At 35.3% G+C, this 19,749-nt stretch overlaps 1 protein-coding gene across 2 annotated transcripts; it reads left to right on the forward strand.

Moving 5' to 3' along the window:
• The first annotated feature begins 595 nt into the window (after positions 1-595).
• Positions 596-18,317, forward strand: LOC127453691 (phospholemman-like). Of its 2 annotated transcripts, XM_051720279.1 has the most exons (11): positions 596-614; positions 827-901; positions 2,251-2,275; positions 2,468-3,578; positions 11,097-11,147; positions 11,564-11,599; positions 11,705-11,728; positions 11,846-11,920; positions 13,239-13,275; positions 13,370-13,413; positions 15,509-18,317. In XM_051720279.1, the coding sequence occupies exons 5-11, from the start codon at positions 11,114-11,116 to the stop codon at positions 15,526-15,528; spliced, it is 270 nt and encodes an 89-aa protein (XP_051576239.1). In that variant the 5' UTR covers positions 596-614; positions 827-901; positions 2,251-2,275; positions 2,468-3,578; positions 11,097-11,113; the 3' UTR covers positions 15,529-18,317. The 2 variants fall into 2 exon arrangements, with proteins under 2 accessions (XP_051576239.1, XP_051576238.1); XM_051720278.1 differs by lacking the exon at positions 596-614 and having other exon boundaries at positions 762-901.
• Positions 18,318-19,749: the final 1,432 nt, after the last annotated feature.

Below are 19,749 nucleotides of genomic sequence, written 5' to 3' on the forward strand. Positions count from 1 at the left end.
GTACAACCTGTGTCTCTGTGGCACTTGTTTTTAGTGACCCATCTCAAAAGAGATGTTACCATTTACTCAACCAATGCCGTGAGTTGGGGGTGGGACTATCTGTTTGTTTGATGAAAGGCAGACGGGGGCGCTTTCAGAAAGCTGTTTTGAAAACACTGTTTATTTTTACAATTCCATTGGTGGTGTTAATGGCACAGAAATTACAAACTTCAGCTTTAATGCACTGAAACTCATGAAATTATATATAAAATCATATTTGAGTGTTTCGTGCCTATTTATTTTAGACAAGAAAGGATTTTTTCACACATTTTATTCTGAGTTTACAGTATTTTAGCATATAACCGTTTCATTACCTTTTTCCGAGTCCCAAGTTCCCCAGATGTTGTTTCATTCCTTGTGTGTTTTATGTGATTTCTTTTTTAATAATCTTTTAATTTCATCTCCAGTCTTCTTGACACTCTTCAGTCAAGCTGAAGCAAGTAAGGCAGTGTCATTAATTAACTTTTGAGCATCTAACATTAAAATTCAGATTGTAAACACAAATTTAGGATTTTTTTCTACCAGCAATCTTACTTTTCTCCTATCGCTTGTCTTTTCAGACCCATTTGTTTACAGTAAGTAATGATTTCATTAACATTTGCATGCATTTATGAATTATATTCAAGATTCATTCAGACTGTATCATTGTTTGTGTTCCCTGGGAATTAAACCCATTATCTTGGCGACTTTGTGATATCTTCAAAAAATGTTTGAGATTTTAATTTTGAGACTTTCACATACTGTAAGTTTGAAATAGACTGGCAGCTGACTGTTTCTTTTTTTTTAGACTATGACGGGCTGAGGATTGCAGGTTTGGTCTTCACAGCCTTTCTCATAGCAGGAGGGGTTGGAGTTCTATGTTGTAAGTATCGATACAAATTTTTACACATGGGCAGTTGACGAATGGACATAGGCATAAACTTAGGGTAGCCAACTGTCCGCTGCGACGTCCCGTATTTGGCCACCTATTTAAGCGGCGAAATGAACGGACAACAAAATGCAGTGAAACTTCCCGTATTGAAGGCATTGTGCCCCATACTGAAGCCACGAAATGCTCTCCTCCAGGTCTGACAGTGAAACATCCAGTACTGAAGTGCTCAAAATGCTGGAAGCAACACGTATTCATGTGGCGAAAAGTTGGCAACCCAACATGAACAAATGTTTTTTCAACATCTAGATTTTAGGTTCAAATTTTCATATTTATATAAGGGAAAGATGCTGTAATTGGTCATCATTTGTTTAAAGTTTTTCACCACTTGTTATCAACTTTATGATTTCACTAGTTCATTTCAATGGTCCTGAATTGTGATGAAAGAATTTTGTATAAATGTATTCTATCAAATAATATGAGGCCAGAGAACCTGCATGCACAGTCATTATTATAAACCTTGAAAATGCTGTTTAGTTGTTTTGGATGGAGTTTAGAATGATACATCGCAGGACAGTTTAAATTGCAATTTTATAGCTTTAAAGCTGCGGACACACTAGGCTTTGAGCATGCAAAATTATTTTGGACCCCGTAATAGGCAGGATATGATGTTATGCATGAAAGCTTCTGGTTTTAATAAATAAGAAATTATAAACATCTAATATAAACAAATAATATTGAAATGTTAAAATATACCGTAGAAACACACAGCTTTGAAATATGTATTCTTTGTATTGAGCCAAGAGGTCAGTGTGTAATGTTTCGATCTTCTATTTTTCACATCTTCTCGCCATCCGGATTCGCAGGTCAGAGTTCACCAAACTTGACCTTTCGTCCGCAGCGGAATGCGAAGTTTCTTCGCATGAGCTTACGTTTCTGATCTCCAGCATTTGGATATGTTTGAATGGAAGTAAATGGAGCACAAAGTAGTATGTTGTAACTTAAAGCTAACAATTAGCATTTGACCTCCTGTTCCCTTGATGTATTTTGTATTATGTAAACATGCGCTAGAATTGGGCGCCCTTGATCGTTAAACCTCATCTCACATTTTTTTTTCAGTTTTGGGCCACCACATTTTTACGCTTTTATTTGATCATTTGCTGCATATGAAAAATATTCTTCATAAAATTAAAAGTGAATTAATTTTTAAATATTTGAATAGCTTTTTTATGAAGGGACGGTGAAAACATGATGTCACGTCAACTACCCACATTTTCTACTCAGTGAAAACATTATGATTTCTGTATGCTCACAGAAAGAATAACAGATTGCTCTCTTCACAGGGGGGCAGTGCAAACCAAAAAGAAAGTAGGTCACCTGTTCTCACCATCATCTTTACCTAAATTCTGTGATTTATTGCTGTACATATAGACCTTAGTAAAATTAGTTTTTAACATTACTTTTAAATTTATTGCTCATAAGAATTACTAGAAGCCCCTCAAAACTCATGATATCTCAGTAAAGAAATTATTTTCAATATACCTTGTCTCTTTGAAACAGGGATGATGAAGATGCAAGCAAAATCTAAGGATCAAGGAAATGTTTGAAAGTTTTTAAACAAGAAGACAGATGTTTTTTTCATTTTCTTTTTCTAACTAGAAACTATAGATTGTTAACTAGCTCCACTTATCAATTGTACTCTATTGTATGTAGGTTCCCTACTGAAAAGACTAGCATGAGCCAAGCTGGTTTGTTCTGGTTTAATGCTGGTCTAGCTGGTGGACAAGCTTAGCCATGCTTTTCACTAGCAAAACTAAACAGCTGAAGTTGGTTGACCAGCATGTTCTTTCTGGTGAAGCTGGTTGCCCAAAGAAGTTTAGTGGGTTAAGCTGGTTGAAAAGCCTAATGGAGACACCAGTATGCAAAACACAACATATAATGTTGACCAGCAATGCTGGTCTTTTCAACAGGGTTTTCAGTTCTGTTTCAACAATTGTGAACTATTTCATTTATACATTAATTGTATCACAGCCCCTACCAAAACTGAACTGCTGAATTTCATTCTATAAATTCGAAGTTCTCTATTCAAGTGGATAGAGTTGTGGTTCTGCGCTTTAATAAAGGATCTCAGTTATGCTCCTGTAATTTAACATTTGGAGTCATTTATACTCCCCAGGTTATTTTGATGTAAACACTGGTGGCCCTTTTGAAAAATGAACCTCTTAAAACACTTGCTTCAAAAGGTGGTCTTGATAACTTTAAGCATTCATAGAATCATATGCTGAATTTCTTTATTAAAGCATAGGGAGGAAAGTATTATAACATTTTTCCAGTAATAGCTTTTCATTTTTATATTTACGCTGATCTGTTTCTCACTGCTGTACTATACCTTATAAGTCTTTTTGGATAAAAGGGCCCACCCACTGGAAGACCAAATTCAGAGTAAGCGTACACGACAAACAAAAAACTATCAGAGTTCCTCTTCCAGAAAAAAAAGCTCCTTCATTCAAAACTCAACCCACTTGGGACTGAGCAAACCTGTTGAGCGGATAGTACAGGGTATTACTTTCAGTCTCTATAGATCAGATCTTTTGTCTACATATGTTAAGGGTTGTTCCTTTACAAACACATTTTAAAACTCGACCATTCAGTTTCTTTCTCATTAATAAAGGTGAGTAATAAATGCTTGATACCATTTCAATGTTCATTTACTGAAACTGAATTTATATGTTATGGCTGATGATGAGTAGTCACGTTCATTATGTCTTAAAATAAGATAATTAAGCATTTTTCATGTGGAAACTATGTATCCTTTGACATATTTTCCAGCAATTAGTCTATCTGGCATATAAAATAGTCTATCTGACTTTTCTACTTTACAAATGTACAAAAGAAAACTAGTAACTATTAAGTGCCTACTTTAAGCATTTACGTATAAACAAGCTGATGAAAAACATACATAAATAATGTGCTATTATCAGAGCAGGTATGTGTTGGTTTTTCTCCAGTGATTTAGAAACTGTAAAGACTTGCAGCTTCACTTTCTGTGTTCTGCATCACTGCACCTAACATTTGATGCATGAATACTATACAAACTGGCCTTTAAATTTAATTCGGAAAAAATTCAATAAAAAAATCCAGTTGTGTTTGGTATGACAGAGCCTGCAAAGAATATAATAATTTTTTTTAGTAAGTAGATCTCAGCAAATTTATATTTGTGAACATTTGAATAACAGATATGGAGGCCATGTGTTTTGAAACAAATTCCAGATGCACTTTATACCATCTTTAGGCTCTGTCTCTTAAGTCATTCACAGTCCAGCATTCCAGTCTTTGTCATTTTCCAGGATAAAAGAGGAAAAGTGAAGCACATTTCTTATCACATGCTCATGGCCAGACTTAGCAAACTGCAAATGGTCTACTCAAAAGTGTATTTGTAACTCTCTTTAATCATAGGCAGGGACTTATTCCTGGGTTCTTACCCAGTCTGCTCATGGAAACAGACATTTGAAAGGAGCACAAAGCCAGCACTGCCTTAACCAGTGGAAAGGGTGGGATTGTGGTTTTTGGAAAAGTGACTCATGTCAACAGAATGCTTCCTGCATAATTTTGAGTGCGTGAAAATCACATAGCTTGTTGCTCAGCTCTATACACTTACATAAAAGAAATAGTGTATAACAGTATCTAAATATAACAGTATAAGAAAAGTTACTCCTATGTATTATGTTAGGACATAGGCAGCCCAAATGAAAACAAGTCACAATGAAGAGAAACACTGCTCGCAACCCATTTTACTTTTATAATCCGACATATTTCCGAGTCAAACAAGATATTTACGAGAGAAAAAAAATGTAGGATGGGACTTGATTTTATCAATCAGGAATTGATTGGACTGTAAAAAGTGGACTAAATGGAGCCAGGTGGTTGTGGGGAGGGGTTCAAATGTAAAAGGGGATTTGTGATGTCAAGGAAAGTGGTTTTAGAGGCACAGCTAGTTATTATTATTATTTTTTTAAAAGATTACAATTGATTAAGACAATTTTCTTTTTTATATGTCAAACATTTGGAACAACATACATCAATAAATCATGCACAACAAGACCAGGAAAGTGCATTAAGAAAGTAAAGAGGGTCAGTTTTAATTTCCTGTTGACTTTAAAACACAAGCTTTAATGTTTGAATAAGCACATAAACAATAATATATTTAGGAGTTTATTGGAATTATTTGATGTCCGGTAAGACTTTACAATAAGGTACCATTTGTTAACATTAGTTAACATGAACTAACAATGAACAACATTTTATTAATCTTGGTTAATGTCAATTTTATCATACAGTAATACATAAAAAATAAAAAGTTGTATATGTTTACATTAGTAAATGCACTACACACTAACATGAACTAACAATGGCAATTGTATTGTTATTTACTAACATTAACAAAGATTAATAAATGCTGTAAAAATATATATTTTTCATGGTTAGTTCACAATATCTAATGCATTAACTAATGTTAACGAATGGAACCTTATTTTAAAGTGTTACAAAATGTCTTCTGTATTTGTAAAGGGCATCTGCGAGTGTGTTTGCTCTGGAGTGTGTATTCATACAATACTTCAAAGTTCATGACCTCCTCTTGGGTTGGAATTATGTTCTTAATATAGCTGCATTCCTGTCTACATATTGTGCATCCTTTGTGTGCCATGTGATTGTGTCAAGTCTTATATGAGGTGGGAGTATTTGGAAAAGAAGTTGAGAGCAAATGTGACTTTACAGTGTATGAACTGCACAGACCACTCATATACTTAAGCAGAGTAGGCCTTTATTATTAGAGTAGCCCTTCCTATAGGTATACACATATATTCTCAGATTATTATATAATATAATTTGAAATCTAAAAAATATATATACATATCAAATACGAATAAAGCACTATAAATATATATATATATATATATATATATAAAATGGTCAATGTGAGAGTCTATGGTTAAAGGTGCACACGGTAATTTTATCCTCTTTAAAAAACTTTTACTCCTAAAGAAATTAATTGTCATTTTGAAACATGTATCAAATCATGAATACTCACATGAGATGAGACCTGTAGTAATTTTAGTAACCTTATAAAAGCTGTTTAAATCTACATGGAGAGGGTCCCTTCATGGGGGTTGTTATGATCACATGACCAGCCGAACAATGCTCGCTTACTCTCAGTAATCGCCTTGATATTGGACACTTTCACTCATGGATTAAATTAATCATGGCTGACTGTGAATAGTGAATTTATACAATGGCATCTGGAACTGAAAACTACTGGTTTTGAATGATGCTGCATCCACGCCGAGATGACACAAATACAAAAGTTACTGAGTGTACCTTTAAATTACCAGTGTAAGAAAGTGAATAATGGAGATCACACTAGTGATATTTACTTTTTGAAGCGGATGCACAGGGGCTTTGGACCTCATGGCCTAGTTAGTTTATCTCTCAGAATATTCGGATTAAAAGTTGGCTAAAATGCATTTAAAGCCTTTCAGCTTTTAGCAACAAAATATGGCCTCAATACATGCGTAGAACTGTAAAAAGCTTCCTTCATATTTTGAATTTGGTTAAGAAACCAGCAGAGGACACGACCTAGATTGGAAAGCTGCAATTAGAATGTAGACTTGAAATGACGACACTAAGTCTCTTTTTACTAATTTGGTTTTGCCAGATAAACCCAGCCAATTCTGTACCCTGCTGAACTCGAATGCTAGCATGCGGTGTGTGGTTGCTATAGCGTTGTTAAGCTGTTGTTAAGATAAATGTTTTTTATTTTGGCAGGATACCAAGTGAAGCCGGTTTGTGACCGGTATCTAAAGTATCTTAACATTGAAAGAATTAGACACTAACTAAATCCTCAAAACTTTCATTCAGAGTAAGGTATTCTCTTGCTCAGACATAGGGAATGAGTTATATTCCTGCAGCTAAATGTTGTTTGAGACACTCATTTCTTGAACAAGGATGTACAGAGTAACAAGTAAGGAGCAACAAGACAAAAACTGCTAGAAAATTAAAGATTCTGTTTATGTGAACGAACAAGAATGAACTACAACAACTCAAAAGAAAGAAACAAGACATTGCATTGAAAGAGGGAAGGTCAGTTTGTAATGTGAGATGAGGATGTGATCATGATAAACACAGTAAGACACATTTCCTCATTCTTTCCCGTGACTCACAGGCACACTGGCAAGCCAATATGACCAGACCAGAACACAAGACTGTCATTATTATCTCCATCACCCTGGGTGATTCTGCCTGGCAGGAGGGTGCCGAAATGTCCAGACTGTCTAAGCTAAAAATAAGCAAGGAGAGATTAGATACTCTATCCTTTTCTCTCTTTAAGATCTTTTTAATAAGTGAAATTTATAAAGTAACAAAGATTTAAGAAGCATTTCTTAGACTCCCCTGAAAAGATTGTGAAGTACACAGAGATAGTTGCCAAACTCTTCTCGTAACTTGGCAAACAGCTGTTTTACTTTTTTGGAGGCAGAATGCATGCAGAGAGACAAAGTAACTAAGAGAATTAAAGGTGGAAATGAGCTGTGATTAATGATGTACTAACCTTTTACCTTTAAAAAAGAAAAATAACCTTAAAGAGACATGCACACCAGCTGATATATCTTGTTTAAACACTGAAGCTAATTTGACTCGATTTACATAAACAAATCATAAGTAAGACTGCCAGGCTATAGTTTAAAGGATAGTTTTGTCATCCTTTACTTACCCTTATGTTGTTCACAATGTTGCGGTGTTCTCAAACACTAAATGAGATGTTATGCATAATATCCAAGCTGCTCTTTTCCATTCAACAAAAGCTTACTGACAAACTCCAAAAAGGACAAAAAGCAGACTTAGAAGTAGTCCATATGTATGACTCGAGCACTTTATTCATATGGGTCCAAAAGACTTAAAATATAGTGTATACATCATATGGACTACTTGTGTGATAATTTTATGGTACTTTTTTGTCCTTGGTGGAGCTTGGCAGTATAAATCACCATCCATTTTGGCTGTTTGGAAAACAGAAGCTTGGACATTCCGTCTAAGATATTTTGTGATTCACAGAAAAAAATAATGCAGGGTTAGAACAACCCGGTCTCATGATATACCTCAATCATTAGTCTGTATTAATTTGTATGAGATGGCGAAATCATAAAACAAAAGTATGAGTTGGCTCGTACAAAAAATGACTTTTACTCCAGACTAATCTCACATTGAAATCGTAAAGAGTAGGTTGACTTTTCTTTAGCAAAGATCAGTCTATACTGACCGAAATTTGATACACTGCCCCCAGTGGCCAAAGCATTATGTGTTGTTGGGTATATGGGCACGTGTGAGCTCCATTTTGTGGGTGAATTGTCCAGTGGGTGACTGCACTACACCAACCACACCCCAAACCTAAACCTAACCATCAGTGGAGTACAAATGTAATGTTAGTAATGTTAAATGCCACCTATGAATTGCGCTCGTCATTGATAATGTGAATGTGATTACTTTCTGGTTTCAACGTGGGATTTGAACCCTGGTCTCCCATGCTGCTGACACTACATGCATCTGGTTGCACCACAAAAAATTGTACAAGCAGTTGAGCCGAAGCAATGCCTAATGGGAGATGGCACTTGTCATTGAGTCTGTGTAATGTTGCCGATCCTAGGGTACAACATGCCAACTTAAGGTGTGATAAGAGAAAGATAAACAAATCAACGAAAAATGTTATCCAAAGTTTAACCCTTAAGTTAGAGAGATTGCATAATCTTCATATGAAAATCACTGTTGTGTTCCATGAAAGAAAGAGAAACATCAGAGTTTGAATGAGAATTCGAAATATTTTTTCTAAATTGAACCCCAAACTCTAAACCTAACCATGATTTTAATAAGAAAATAACTTTTGTGTACCACTGAAGAAAGAAAACAATGGGGTTAGGAGCAAGACGAGGGAAATTAATTATAGGTTATTGACAAACATCAGTCATTTGTATTGCATAAATAAATATTGAATGAGCAACCAAATGTATTCACTGATGTTTCGTTTCTTAAACTAAAGTGTTGGATAGGAGGCTAGCTAAAATTTGATACCTTTATTTAATCCATTTGTAATTCTGCTGTGTATGGTTGGTCTCTGTAGGAATAATGAAGGTCTCTATGGGAGCCAAGTCATACGGTATCTTACAATTTTCGGAGTTGTCATGAGACTGGTTAGAACAACATGGTGGTGAATAAATGATGACCAATCTTCCATTTTTGGGTTAACTATTCTTTTGAAACCATGAAATGAAGTACTATCTAAATATAATCCATAAAAAGAGTAAAACAGTGAACTTTGCAACAGACCCAAGAGATTTATTAAACTTCTTTTAGACTCTCTTAAAAGCTATAGATTAGCTGCTGCCTTTTCCACTGATCGTGCTGTCCCAGGCTGCTCTGATCATAGGACTGAAATATTGGACTTTATTTTAACTCAGCATGTCTCTGGTGATCCCATTATTTTCCTTCTTTGCCACCATGGTTGGAAGTGGTTATATTACATCACCTCGTGCTGGTAGGGATGGGAACTGCATTCCCTCTGGTCTCAGAAACGCCATGAAAAATCCCAACTAAGCTCTGGAATAGTGCTACAACATTTTTTAACAGTGCACCTTTAATTATAACTGTACAACTATCATTTAATAAATTTCAGACTCTCGGGCTTTTGAGAAGGTGGTTCAAAGGTTGTCTTTTAGTTTCTCGCAGTTTGTTTCCTAGCAGCTGCTGTTGTTAGTATATTAATGTTTGGTTGCTGAGATATGGCAGGACGATGACATTTGATCCCGCACGAGTCTGTTTTGTGTTCTCACAGCTGCTATTTGTTGCTCCAGCATGTTTAATATGATCGGATGTATTGGCAAGGGTTGTGATAATCTGATTTCACCCCATTTGATGTTGAAGAGAAGATAGCAGAGGACAATCATTCATACATTAAGAGGATCCATGTTATATTTAGAGTATAATTTAGAGTGGGTTGCAAGCAGAGTGCCAATTAGCTCTTATGTACACAGTAAATACACTATCTACTTTCCAATCCTTACATTATTTTCCCCTGTTTTAACAAATCGATCATTGGTTAATATTGAAATCAACATGAAACACAGATTGTTTTTATTTGCAGATTGCAAAATTTTATTTTTATGCATTTCTGAATGAAACAGGATTTTGAGACTGGATCATGAAAAGTGGGCAGTTGTAGGGGAGGGGTTGTAAAGTAAAAGGGATTGGTTAATGCAGCCGAATAGAAAAGTCGTTTCAGAGGTCAGAGCAAGTTGTTACATTTTTGAAATACCAGTGAATTGTGTACAATCCCGATATCGATTCTTAAATCCCAAGATCGATCTTTTACAATATGCACATCTCTCTACAATGTGAGTAAATCACTTGCGTATGAGAACAAATTTCATGCTATAAAACTAAAAAATGTCTGTGATTAGCCACTAGCTGGTAAATATTCAGATTTCTCTCACAAGTGATTGAGTAGTATAGTGGCAAAGAAGCATTCTTTCACTGTCTATTGAGAGTTAAAGTTTGATTTTACTCATCCGTGTAATGTGTGTCCAAAGACAAGATCCACTCAATCCATTTGCCATTGAATAATGTCTCTTTTAATATAATTTCTGTTCTTTACAGTCAATTGTTGATCAAAAACAGCAAAACAAAAATATTTAACGAGTTCTCTCTCGTTAATACACGCTCATTCATAGATGCTCTTTACAGAACGACCGGTCTCTTAAAGAGATAGTACCGATTTTTAGCACGTATTCTACAAATCAATGTAAATACTTGAAAATAGTATTCATTATGCATTAGACAATAAAAATGTAACAAAATATATTATATGTAATATAATATATTTATTTATGGAATACATGGATTTGTACATTTTTAAAATGTAACCAAAATGATGAAAAACAAATAAATATAATTCGTAAAATTAATATTTTGTAATGTCCCTAGTTAGAAAGTCCCCTGTATAATTAACAGCATTAGCTGGAAGAGTTTTGTTTCCATATGTAAGCAAAATGGACATTAGAATTGAAATATACCCATATGAATCGATAAGACCCAGCCCTATATGTATGTTTTATTCTTTCATGACAAATCTAATTTTGTATTTCAGAATAAAACCACACTACTATGATGAAGACTTTGGCACTAGTTTTCTTTGCACGTGAGTATTTTTGTACCTAAATGAGATGCTGGTGTGAATGTGTGTGTGTGTGTGTGTGTGTGTGTGTGTGTGTGTGTGTGTGTGTGTGTGTGTGTGTGTGTGTGTCTAATTTAAACCCACCCTGAAGAGAAATGCTCTCTCTTGCATTGGGTGTAAACAAAAAATGTATTATTGCTGACATATGTACTGTATCTCTTACCGTTTAGAGTATCTACACGTTTATGCAGGTGTGCTACTATAGACTATGAATAACTTCAAATAATACAAAATAAAACTGCAAATAAATCATGTATTTGTGCCACTTAACTGGTTTTTATTTGTAATTTGCTTTGGTAAGAAAGCATCTGCCAAGTACATCAAAATTAATGTGAAATTGTACAGAAGTTTTCACACTGTAACATCTCTGTTGTTTGTAGTTTTGTCCCTTGTGTTGGCAGAAGGTCAGCAGACAAGTAAGAGATTTCACTTTTTAAGTCCTACTTTTTCTTTTCTTGTGATAAAATATTGTTTTGATGTTAAATTTAGTTTTTTAAGGATTTTCTGGTTTGTTTTTGCAGAAGATGATGACCCTTTCTCTTTCGGTCAGTCACATGAACTTTTTCAATTCGCCTACCCATTCTCAATTATAATATTGATTTATGATCGTCTTTCATGTTTTCTTTAATTGCTAATCAATCTTTCTCTCTTTCTCTCACTAGATTATCACAGACTTCGGGTTGGGGGGCTGATCCTGGCAGCAGTTCTGTGTCTGATTGGCATCACTATTCTTCTAAGTGAGCACTTACTTTATCAATTGTACCAAAAACTAACGTGAAAAGCTTAGTCACAGAATAAATGGACAAAGTGTATAATAGTTTTTCGTCAAGTCTTTTTCGTGTTGAATCTCACAAAACCTCTCAAGAATGTCCAACATAGTCTCACGACAACTCGTAATAATTCGTAAAAGAAATCACACAACTTGGCTTGTATTAAAAGTACGACTTTTATGCCCATAGAGACCAAGCAATCAACAAACAAAATTTAAAATACATTTGATACAATACAGACACCACATCACATAATATCAGTGAACAAATTTGGTTACTCATTCCATATATATTTATGCAATTCAAATTTCTGATATTTTAATATGCTTCCCTTGTCTGGTTCCAAACCAGATGTTTTCTTTTTTCCGTAGTACACAAAATGTATTTTCCTATTAAAGTCATAGGTTTAGGGTTTGGGTAAGGGGTTAGACTTTATGGTTAGGTTTAGGTTTGGGTTAGGAAAATTCGTAATAACATTGTTCGTTGGTTTCTTTTATTTTTCTTTATCTGAGAAAAAAACGTAAAAGTCGTAGGTTGTTGTATGAGCCAATTAGTATGATTTCTTACGATTTTGCTATCTTATACTATTATTACAACTTGGATTAAAATGTCTAGGTCATATTTTACCCCAATATCAAAAGGAAGAAATTATATTTACTTAAAGCTTAAAGGTCCACTCAGTAATTTTTTCCCTAATTTAAATAGTTTTACTTCTAAAAAACTGAATAGAAACTTTGAAATATATGTATACAATCATGACCACTCATGTGAGATGAAGAGTTTAGTCATATCAGTAACCTTATAAAAGCTATTTTATTCTGCATGGGGCAGGGGCACCTCATGGTGGCAGCCATGTTAGCAGCTGCATGCTGCAATTGGACACTTTCACTCATGGATTAAATTAATCCTGGTTTACTGTGCATAGTGATTTTCTACAATGGCATTAACTGAAAACTACTGTTTCAATGATGCAGCATCCAGGCCACTAGGTGTCAGTGTAAGCCAATGTAAGCCACTACGACATACTTAAAAGAATTACTGAGTGCACCTATAAAGAAAAAAAGAGGCTATTTTTTGGAACATTTCGATTTTTCAGTTGTGAAATAATTTTCTTAATAATTTAGCACCCCTCCCCCGTTATTATAATGCAAAATACAAACAAAACCACATTATCATAACTGTAATTATATATTATTGCAGAATAATGATGTATTATTAATATCTAAATTATAAATAAATAATGAAATATTATTTTTAATTGTCCATTCTGTCTTTTTTATGACAGGTGGCCACTGCAGATGTAAATTCAACCAGGACAAGAGGTATAAACTCAAACATGCCATGTTATTTTTATGTATATTAAAATACATATATTGTCTAGGTCTAACATGTCTAGGCATCTCTCTCTTTTGACAGGAGGAGAACAGGAAGTAATGCTCAGCAGATGCTCAACGACACAGGTACAGTATGACTTCCCAGTTTACAAAACATTAACCAGGAGCAATCAGTTTCGTGTTAATTGTTATGAAACCAGAGCTGTTAACTTGGTACAAATCAGAACTCTACTCTCAAGTTTCCTTAAAGGAATAGTTCACCCAAAAATGAAAATTTGCTGATAATTTACTCACCCGCAGGCCATCCAAGATGTATCAGGAGTCAGGAAGTGCATCATTGTTTACATTGTTTTTATTATTATTATTATTTGGAAATGATTTTTTATTTTATTTGATATATTTTGAAATTGTTTTGGACTGTTTTGGTTTGTGAACGGCGCATGGTCTGTGCTCTGTGCAAGTTTCTATTGTAAACAATGACCCGCTTCTATGTGAGAAAATATTCTACAAGTGTGCAACTCTCACTGGATGAATTCACACACTGATTTGCGGATGAGCAAAATTTGTCCTTGACTTCACATTTTTTGATGCGGGTGTGTGAATGTGTTTTGCACCATCACTGCAGCAACTGTAGCAAAAATGTGAGCGTATGAGTTTCTTAATTTGTGATTTGTAGAACAGGATTTGTGCACCTGCAGTGAAGAATTTGAGAAGGTGTAACTGTTGTGTTGTGTTTGTGGGAGAGAAAAAAAAATCTACAAGTTTGCAAAACTTCAAATTTACTGATACACGTGTGTAGTTAATCTCTACAACTATAAATTCCACTGTCACAGGTGCTCAGTTGTTTTGCCCCAAAAATAATCAATCGTTTGCGTTCAGAAGAACTTTATTTGTCGACTGGAGTCGTGTGGATTATTTTGATGCACCCTAAATATGCATTTTGGACCGTCAAAAAATGGAGAACATTCACTTGCATTGTTTAGAGGAGGAGGCCTGAAATGAAATCCTAAAAGTCTTAAATTCTATTTTGATGAAGAAAGAAACTCAGATACATCTTGGATGGCCTGAATGTGAGTAAATTATCAGCAAATGTTCATTTTTGGGTGAACTATACCTTTAAAGCCCCAATAAAATTTCCTTTCCTGTGTTGAAGTATATTCTTACTGAAAAAGGAAATTTGGGCAGGACATTTCGCAAGGACCCATATCCTTTTTAAAATAGCAAATGGGCTTTAATAACGTCACAGCCATGAAACTTGATTTCCTACCTGCCAGTCATTTGCAGGTGATAAAAGGGGGAGGGACATTCTCACTCTAGAGAGAGTTTAATTGGAGAAAAATCTGTGTAGTGCCACATGAGTCATTAAGAAATATATTCCCGGAAGAGAGAGACTGTAAATTTTAAATCTGTTAATTATATGTTGCCTATGTTTTGGAGTATACAAGCATATAGATGACTTCAAAGCAAGTGCACATGGACTAACAGCCACAAAACTCTCATTTTGATGTAGTTACATCTTTAAGAAACACGTAACTATGAACCGGCATATTTTGTTGTCTTATGCACATGAAATCCATCTGTTTATTGTTGCTGTGCCAGTATCCCTGTGATGCAGTGGGCAACAGTAGGTCTGCACTCAGCAGCTGGCCCATATGGCCCATCTCCATAACACCACTCACATAGTTTCCAGGATGAGTCACACACTGTCCCATGGGTGTATATACACTCCATGATGTCTTAGGGTGGGGTTGGAGATAACAGGATGAAATATCCGCTATGTAAAGGTTTTATTCAGTGTGTCAGTCTACATGATCATTTTGCACCCTCATTCTGACCCTCTGTCATAATTGCTTGGTTTTGGTACTGCTTCTCCTTTAAGACTTGACAGTACATGCCCACTGTTATGACTGGCTCTCTCCTTGCCATCTCACTGCTCACCGCTACTGGGCGGGCAACAAAAGTGATTAAAGGTAAAGTAGGCATTGATGTGTTGTTATGGAGGCGGTCAGATGCAAATGTCTACCACAGTGTGACATCACAATGCAGAGGAAGTAGGGAACGATTCATTTTGGCAGCTTGGTTTCAACAAATTCTCTTTTTGCTGTGAGGAAGTTTTGAGTTCTGATTGAGTTATATGTCAAAAGATCAAGGAAAATGTTATTCTTCATGTCATAACCCCTTTAAAGATGATATTCATTTATAATATCCTTTGTATTGACAGGAAGGGCCAGTGAATGCTAAAAACATGTGACCTAACCTGAACCAATCAGAGGACACCTTCCTTTATCCCATGGGCTGGTTTATCAGAGGGACGATTTCTCTTTAAAATGAGTAACCTGATATGAAGGCTTTCTGTGTTTTCACTGCCTCTTCCAGATCATAGAGGAGACCATGTACCTGTTTTATGCCAGCGTCTTTTTTATGTCATTTTTTCTAAATAATTTTATCTTTATGTTAAAAATCAACATTTGTTTTTTTATTCTGTCAGTAATTGTATTAATTTGTCTTGTACAAAATCACTGTACGATTTACATATTTCAATTTCCTAACAAAATTCCATGAAATTTAACTGGTAAAATAAAAAAAATAAAAAAAAAAAAAAAAAATATTTAAAGTTTTATCAATTCAATGTAGAGAATTCAGAATTCAATTTGATGGAATTTTGTCATGAAATTTGTCAAAAAAAAAAATTTCTTTTGAGAAAGTGTGGGCAATGGCATTATCTTAATTGAGTCACATATGGAAACCTATAACCAAATATTACTGTAAGCTGTAGTGAAGTAGCTGTCCAGGCTTTGTAGCCAAATAATTTGTCATTTTAAAAGATTTTAAAAAAATCATGCTATCAAAAAACAAAACAACAACAAGTCATATTTACATCTCCATGTTCTGAAGATAAGGGCTGCATCTGAAAGCTGGAAAATGCAGCCTTTGGAGGCTGTATACAGAGGTAGGATGAAAATAAGGTGCCTGTAAAACTGTTCTGAGGCCAGTTTCCTTAAGATGTCCATTCATACAAAACATTCTTAGTTAAGCCATTACCTGATTTTTTCGGATGCTGTCATCGTCATGTGCTTGATTTATTTTCATTTCAACCTATTCATCATAAACATTAGAGATGTATTAAGAGTTTTTTTTACCTGTTGTGTGAAAATGTTCAGTATCAATCACAGATAAACACTAAATGAACTAACAGCTAAACTTAACAGCTGTACCTAACAATACTGTCTGTTCTTCTATGTCCATCTGACTGACATCATTTCCTAACCAAGTGCGACGCAATACTTTTCCATTGGTAAATAATTTGTTTTTCCATTATTTAAAACAGGTAAGTAATCATTTGAATAAGGTAGGTGAACACAGACTACTGGTGAGGAACTACAATTGAACAGCAAAATATTTGTTCAACAGCGCCCTCTGCTAATTAACATTTGTAATGTCTGGCAATTGTTCTTAACATCCTCTTGTATATTTATTGTATATTGCATATTCATACATTTAGTTAAGTAAAATACTTAAAGGAATAGTTCACCTAAAAATGAAAATTCTCTCATCATTGATTTACTCACCCTTATGCCATGCCAGATGCGTAAGACTTTCTTTCTTATGCAGAACACAATCAACGATTTTTAGAAGAATATCTCAGCTCTGTAGGTCCAGACAATGCAAGTGAATAGTTTTGAAACTATTTTTAAGCTCCAAAAATCACATAAAGGCAGCATAAAAGTAATCCGTAAGGCTCCAGTGGTTTAATCCATGTCTTTTGAAGCGATCCAATCAGTTTTGGGTGAGAACAGACCAAAATATTTATAAAATAAAATAAAATATTACTCCTTTTCCACTATAAATACTGACATCAGCAGTCTCCTTGGCGATCATGAATTCAAGCTCAGTTACATTTCCTAGCACCATCTAGAGCTCTGCACATGCATCAAGCACAAGAAAGTGTAATCAAGCGTGAAATCATGATTGTATTTAGAGACTGCAATGGCAAGATGGACAGTAAAAAAAGGAGTTACATTTTAGTATGTTCTCACCCAAAATCGATTAGATCACTTCAGAAGACATTTATGAAACCACTGGAGTCATAATGATTACTTTTATGCTGCATGTAAGTGCTTTTTGAGGTTCAAAGTTTTGGACCCTGTTGTCTTGCATTGTGTGGAGCTACAGAGTTGAGATATTCTTCTAAAAACCTTAATTTGTGTTCTGCAGAAGAAAGAAAGTCATACACATCCAGGATGGCATGAAGGTTAGTAAATGATGAGAGAATTTTCATTTTTTGGTGAACTAGTTTTACAAAAACCCAGCTCCACAAAAAAACCTCGAGTTCTGGCAAACTATCCACAAAATTTCGCAAATTTAGCACTCATTATTTTCACAGGCAAATGAGCTTGTGATTTGCTGCAAATGTTTGCCAGAAGTTTGCAGGTCTTCAGTGGTAGTGGTGAACCTGCAGCAAACCTTTAGCAACAATGGACATTTTGCTGCAAAGCTCATTTGCATGTGAAAATAATTAGTGGTGAACTTGTGGCAAGTTTGCCGTAAATTTGCCATGAACTCTCTATTTTTGTAAGGGCCAGTTTATGCTCGTTGGTTGCCAGTGCCACCACCTTGGAAATGACGTAAAATTACGCTTCTCACTAAGATGTCTGACTTCGAGTGCTGTTCCAGTCATTATTTTCAAATAGGAGTTGGGAAAATTCAAAGTTGCCTGAAACACCCCATTAGAGTTTTCACATTGGCATCAGAAGCAACGTGGCAGAATGTAGCAGGAGCATCACATGAGCAGCAGTGTGGCAAGAGTTTCGGCTTTCGATTCTATTTCTGCTGCACTGTTCATGCTGAATTAAAGTGGCATGTTGATAAACATGATGAACATGTATCGACAAAAAAAAAAAAAAAAAAAGAACAATTGTACACAGTCTAGTGTGTTTTTAAATGAATCAGAGCATGTGGGAGTATAAAAAAATGACAACATTACTGTCGGATGTAAAATGAAATAAAATGATTTATTTTAAATGATATAAGCAGAAGTACAGTTTTATCATTTATAACTACAATATACTACAAGTTATAGGCTTAAACAAACAAAATATAACTGCCTAGTACATACTATTAAATAGAGAGCAGGTCTACAGGCTTTACAGAAATATCCATATACAGCAAAGTGCTAACAGCAGTGGTAAAAAAAAAAAAATGCACGTAACAGCCTGCATTCTCAGCCTGTAATTTCAGAACTTACCTTATTCTTGTGTTGACAATGGATGACACAAGATTGATTGTGGAGAAACAATGTGCTCTTTGACCTTAGCTTAATTTTTTATAAGGATTAACTAACAAAGGAAAAAGCATGGGATGCAGTTACCTCAGTGTTGGTGCAGATGAGAAAACATTTTTTGAAAGTGCATCCTTTTGGTGAAGAAAATATTCAACACTTAAAAGTTTTGACTGGTGTTTGAAAAAAGATATATCACTATTCAGTGGTTGTAAATAATTACTTATTTCTGACTATATTATAAAGCCAAGTCATCAAGCCAAACTGAGTGATCACTGTCCTCTGTTGTGCAAAGCAACATTCAAAGACTCAACGTCTCCACCTCCCCATTACACTGTTGTTAGGTTAAAATGTACATGAAAGTGCGAGGGACAGCGTATTTTAGGTACTGAGACAAGTCAGAATTTCTTTTTAAGTTTTTAAAGATCTTAATCTTAAATCACAAAGTATAATAATATTATATATATATATATATATATATATATATATATATATATATATATATATATATATATATATATTTATATAGCTATACAAAACCAAGAAAGTGTCACACAACAGAGGGTGAATGCTCATCCCAACAAATAGTAGCGGAGAGTCAGGACCGCCCACTTGAAGAGTCAGGACCGCCCACTTGATGGCCAGACACTCCTTCTCTATGGTGCTGTACTTCAGCTCTCTCATAGGGAGCTTCCGTCTAATGTGCAGCACCGGGCGCTCCTCCCCCTCCACCATTTGGGACACAACAGCACCCAGCCCCCTGTCCGATGCGTCTGTCTGTAAAACAAAAGGGAGAGAGAAATCAGGGAAATGCAGAAGTAACCTGCCACAAAGTGCAGCTTTTACCTGCGTGAAAGCTTGTTGGCATGGCTCTGTCCACTGGACAGGGTCTGGAGCTCCCTTTTTAGTGAGATCAGTCAGCAGGCTGGTGACGTTGGAAAAATTAGGTACAAAATTTTGATAGTAGCCGGCCAGCCCCAGAAACTGTCTCACATCCTTTTTGATATTGGTTCTCAGGTAGGTCGTGATTGCTGCAGTTTTATCAATCTGGGGTCACACCTGCCTGTGACCCAAGTGGAACCCCAGATACCATAACTCCACCCTCCCAGTTGCGCACTTCTTCAGGTTTGCTGTGGGCCCTGCCCGTCTCAGCGACCTCAGAACTGCCCTCAGATGCTGCATAT

The sequence above is a fragment of the Myxocyprinus asiaticus genome, chromosome 16, assembly GCF_019703515.2.
Source record: "Myxocyprinus asiaticus isolate MX2 ecotype Aquarium Trade chromosome 16, UBuf_Myxa_2, whole genome shotgun sequence".
Classification (NCBI taxonomy): Eukaryota; Metazoa; Chordata; class Actinopteri; order Cypriniformes; family Catostomidae; genus Myxocyprinus; species Myxocyprinus asiaticus.

Coding starts and splice junctions, on each gene's coding strand:
- LOC127453691 (XM_051720279.1), top strand. CDS start 11,114: ATGATGAAGACTTTGGCACTAGTTTTCTTTGCAC. Junction 11,729..11,845: donor TGATGACCCTTTCTCTTTCG/GTCAGTCACATG, acceptor TTCTCTCACTAG/ATTATCACAGACTTCGGGTT. Junction 11,921..13,238: donor TGGCATCACTATTCTTCTAA/GTGAGCACTTAC, acceptor TTTTTATGACAG/GTGGCCACTGCAGATGTAAA.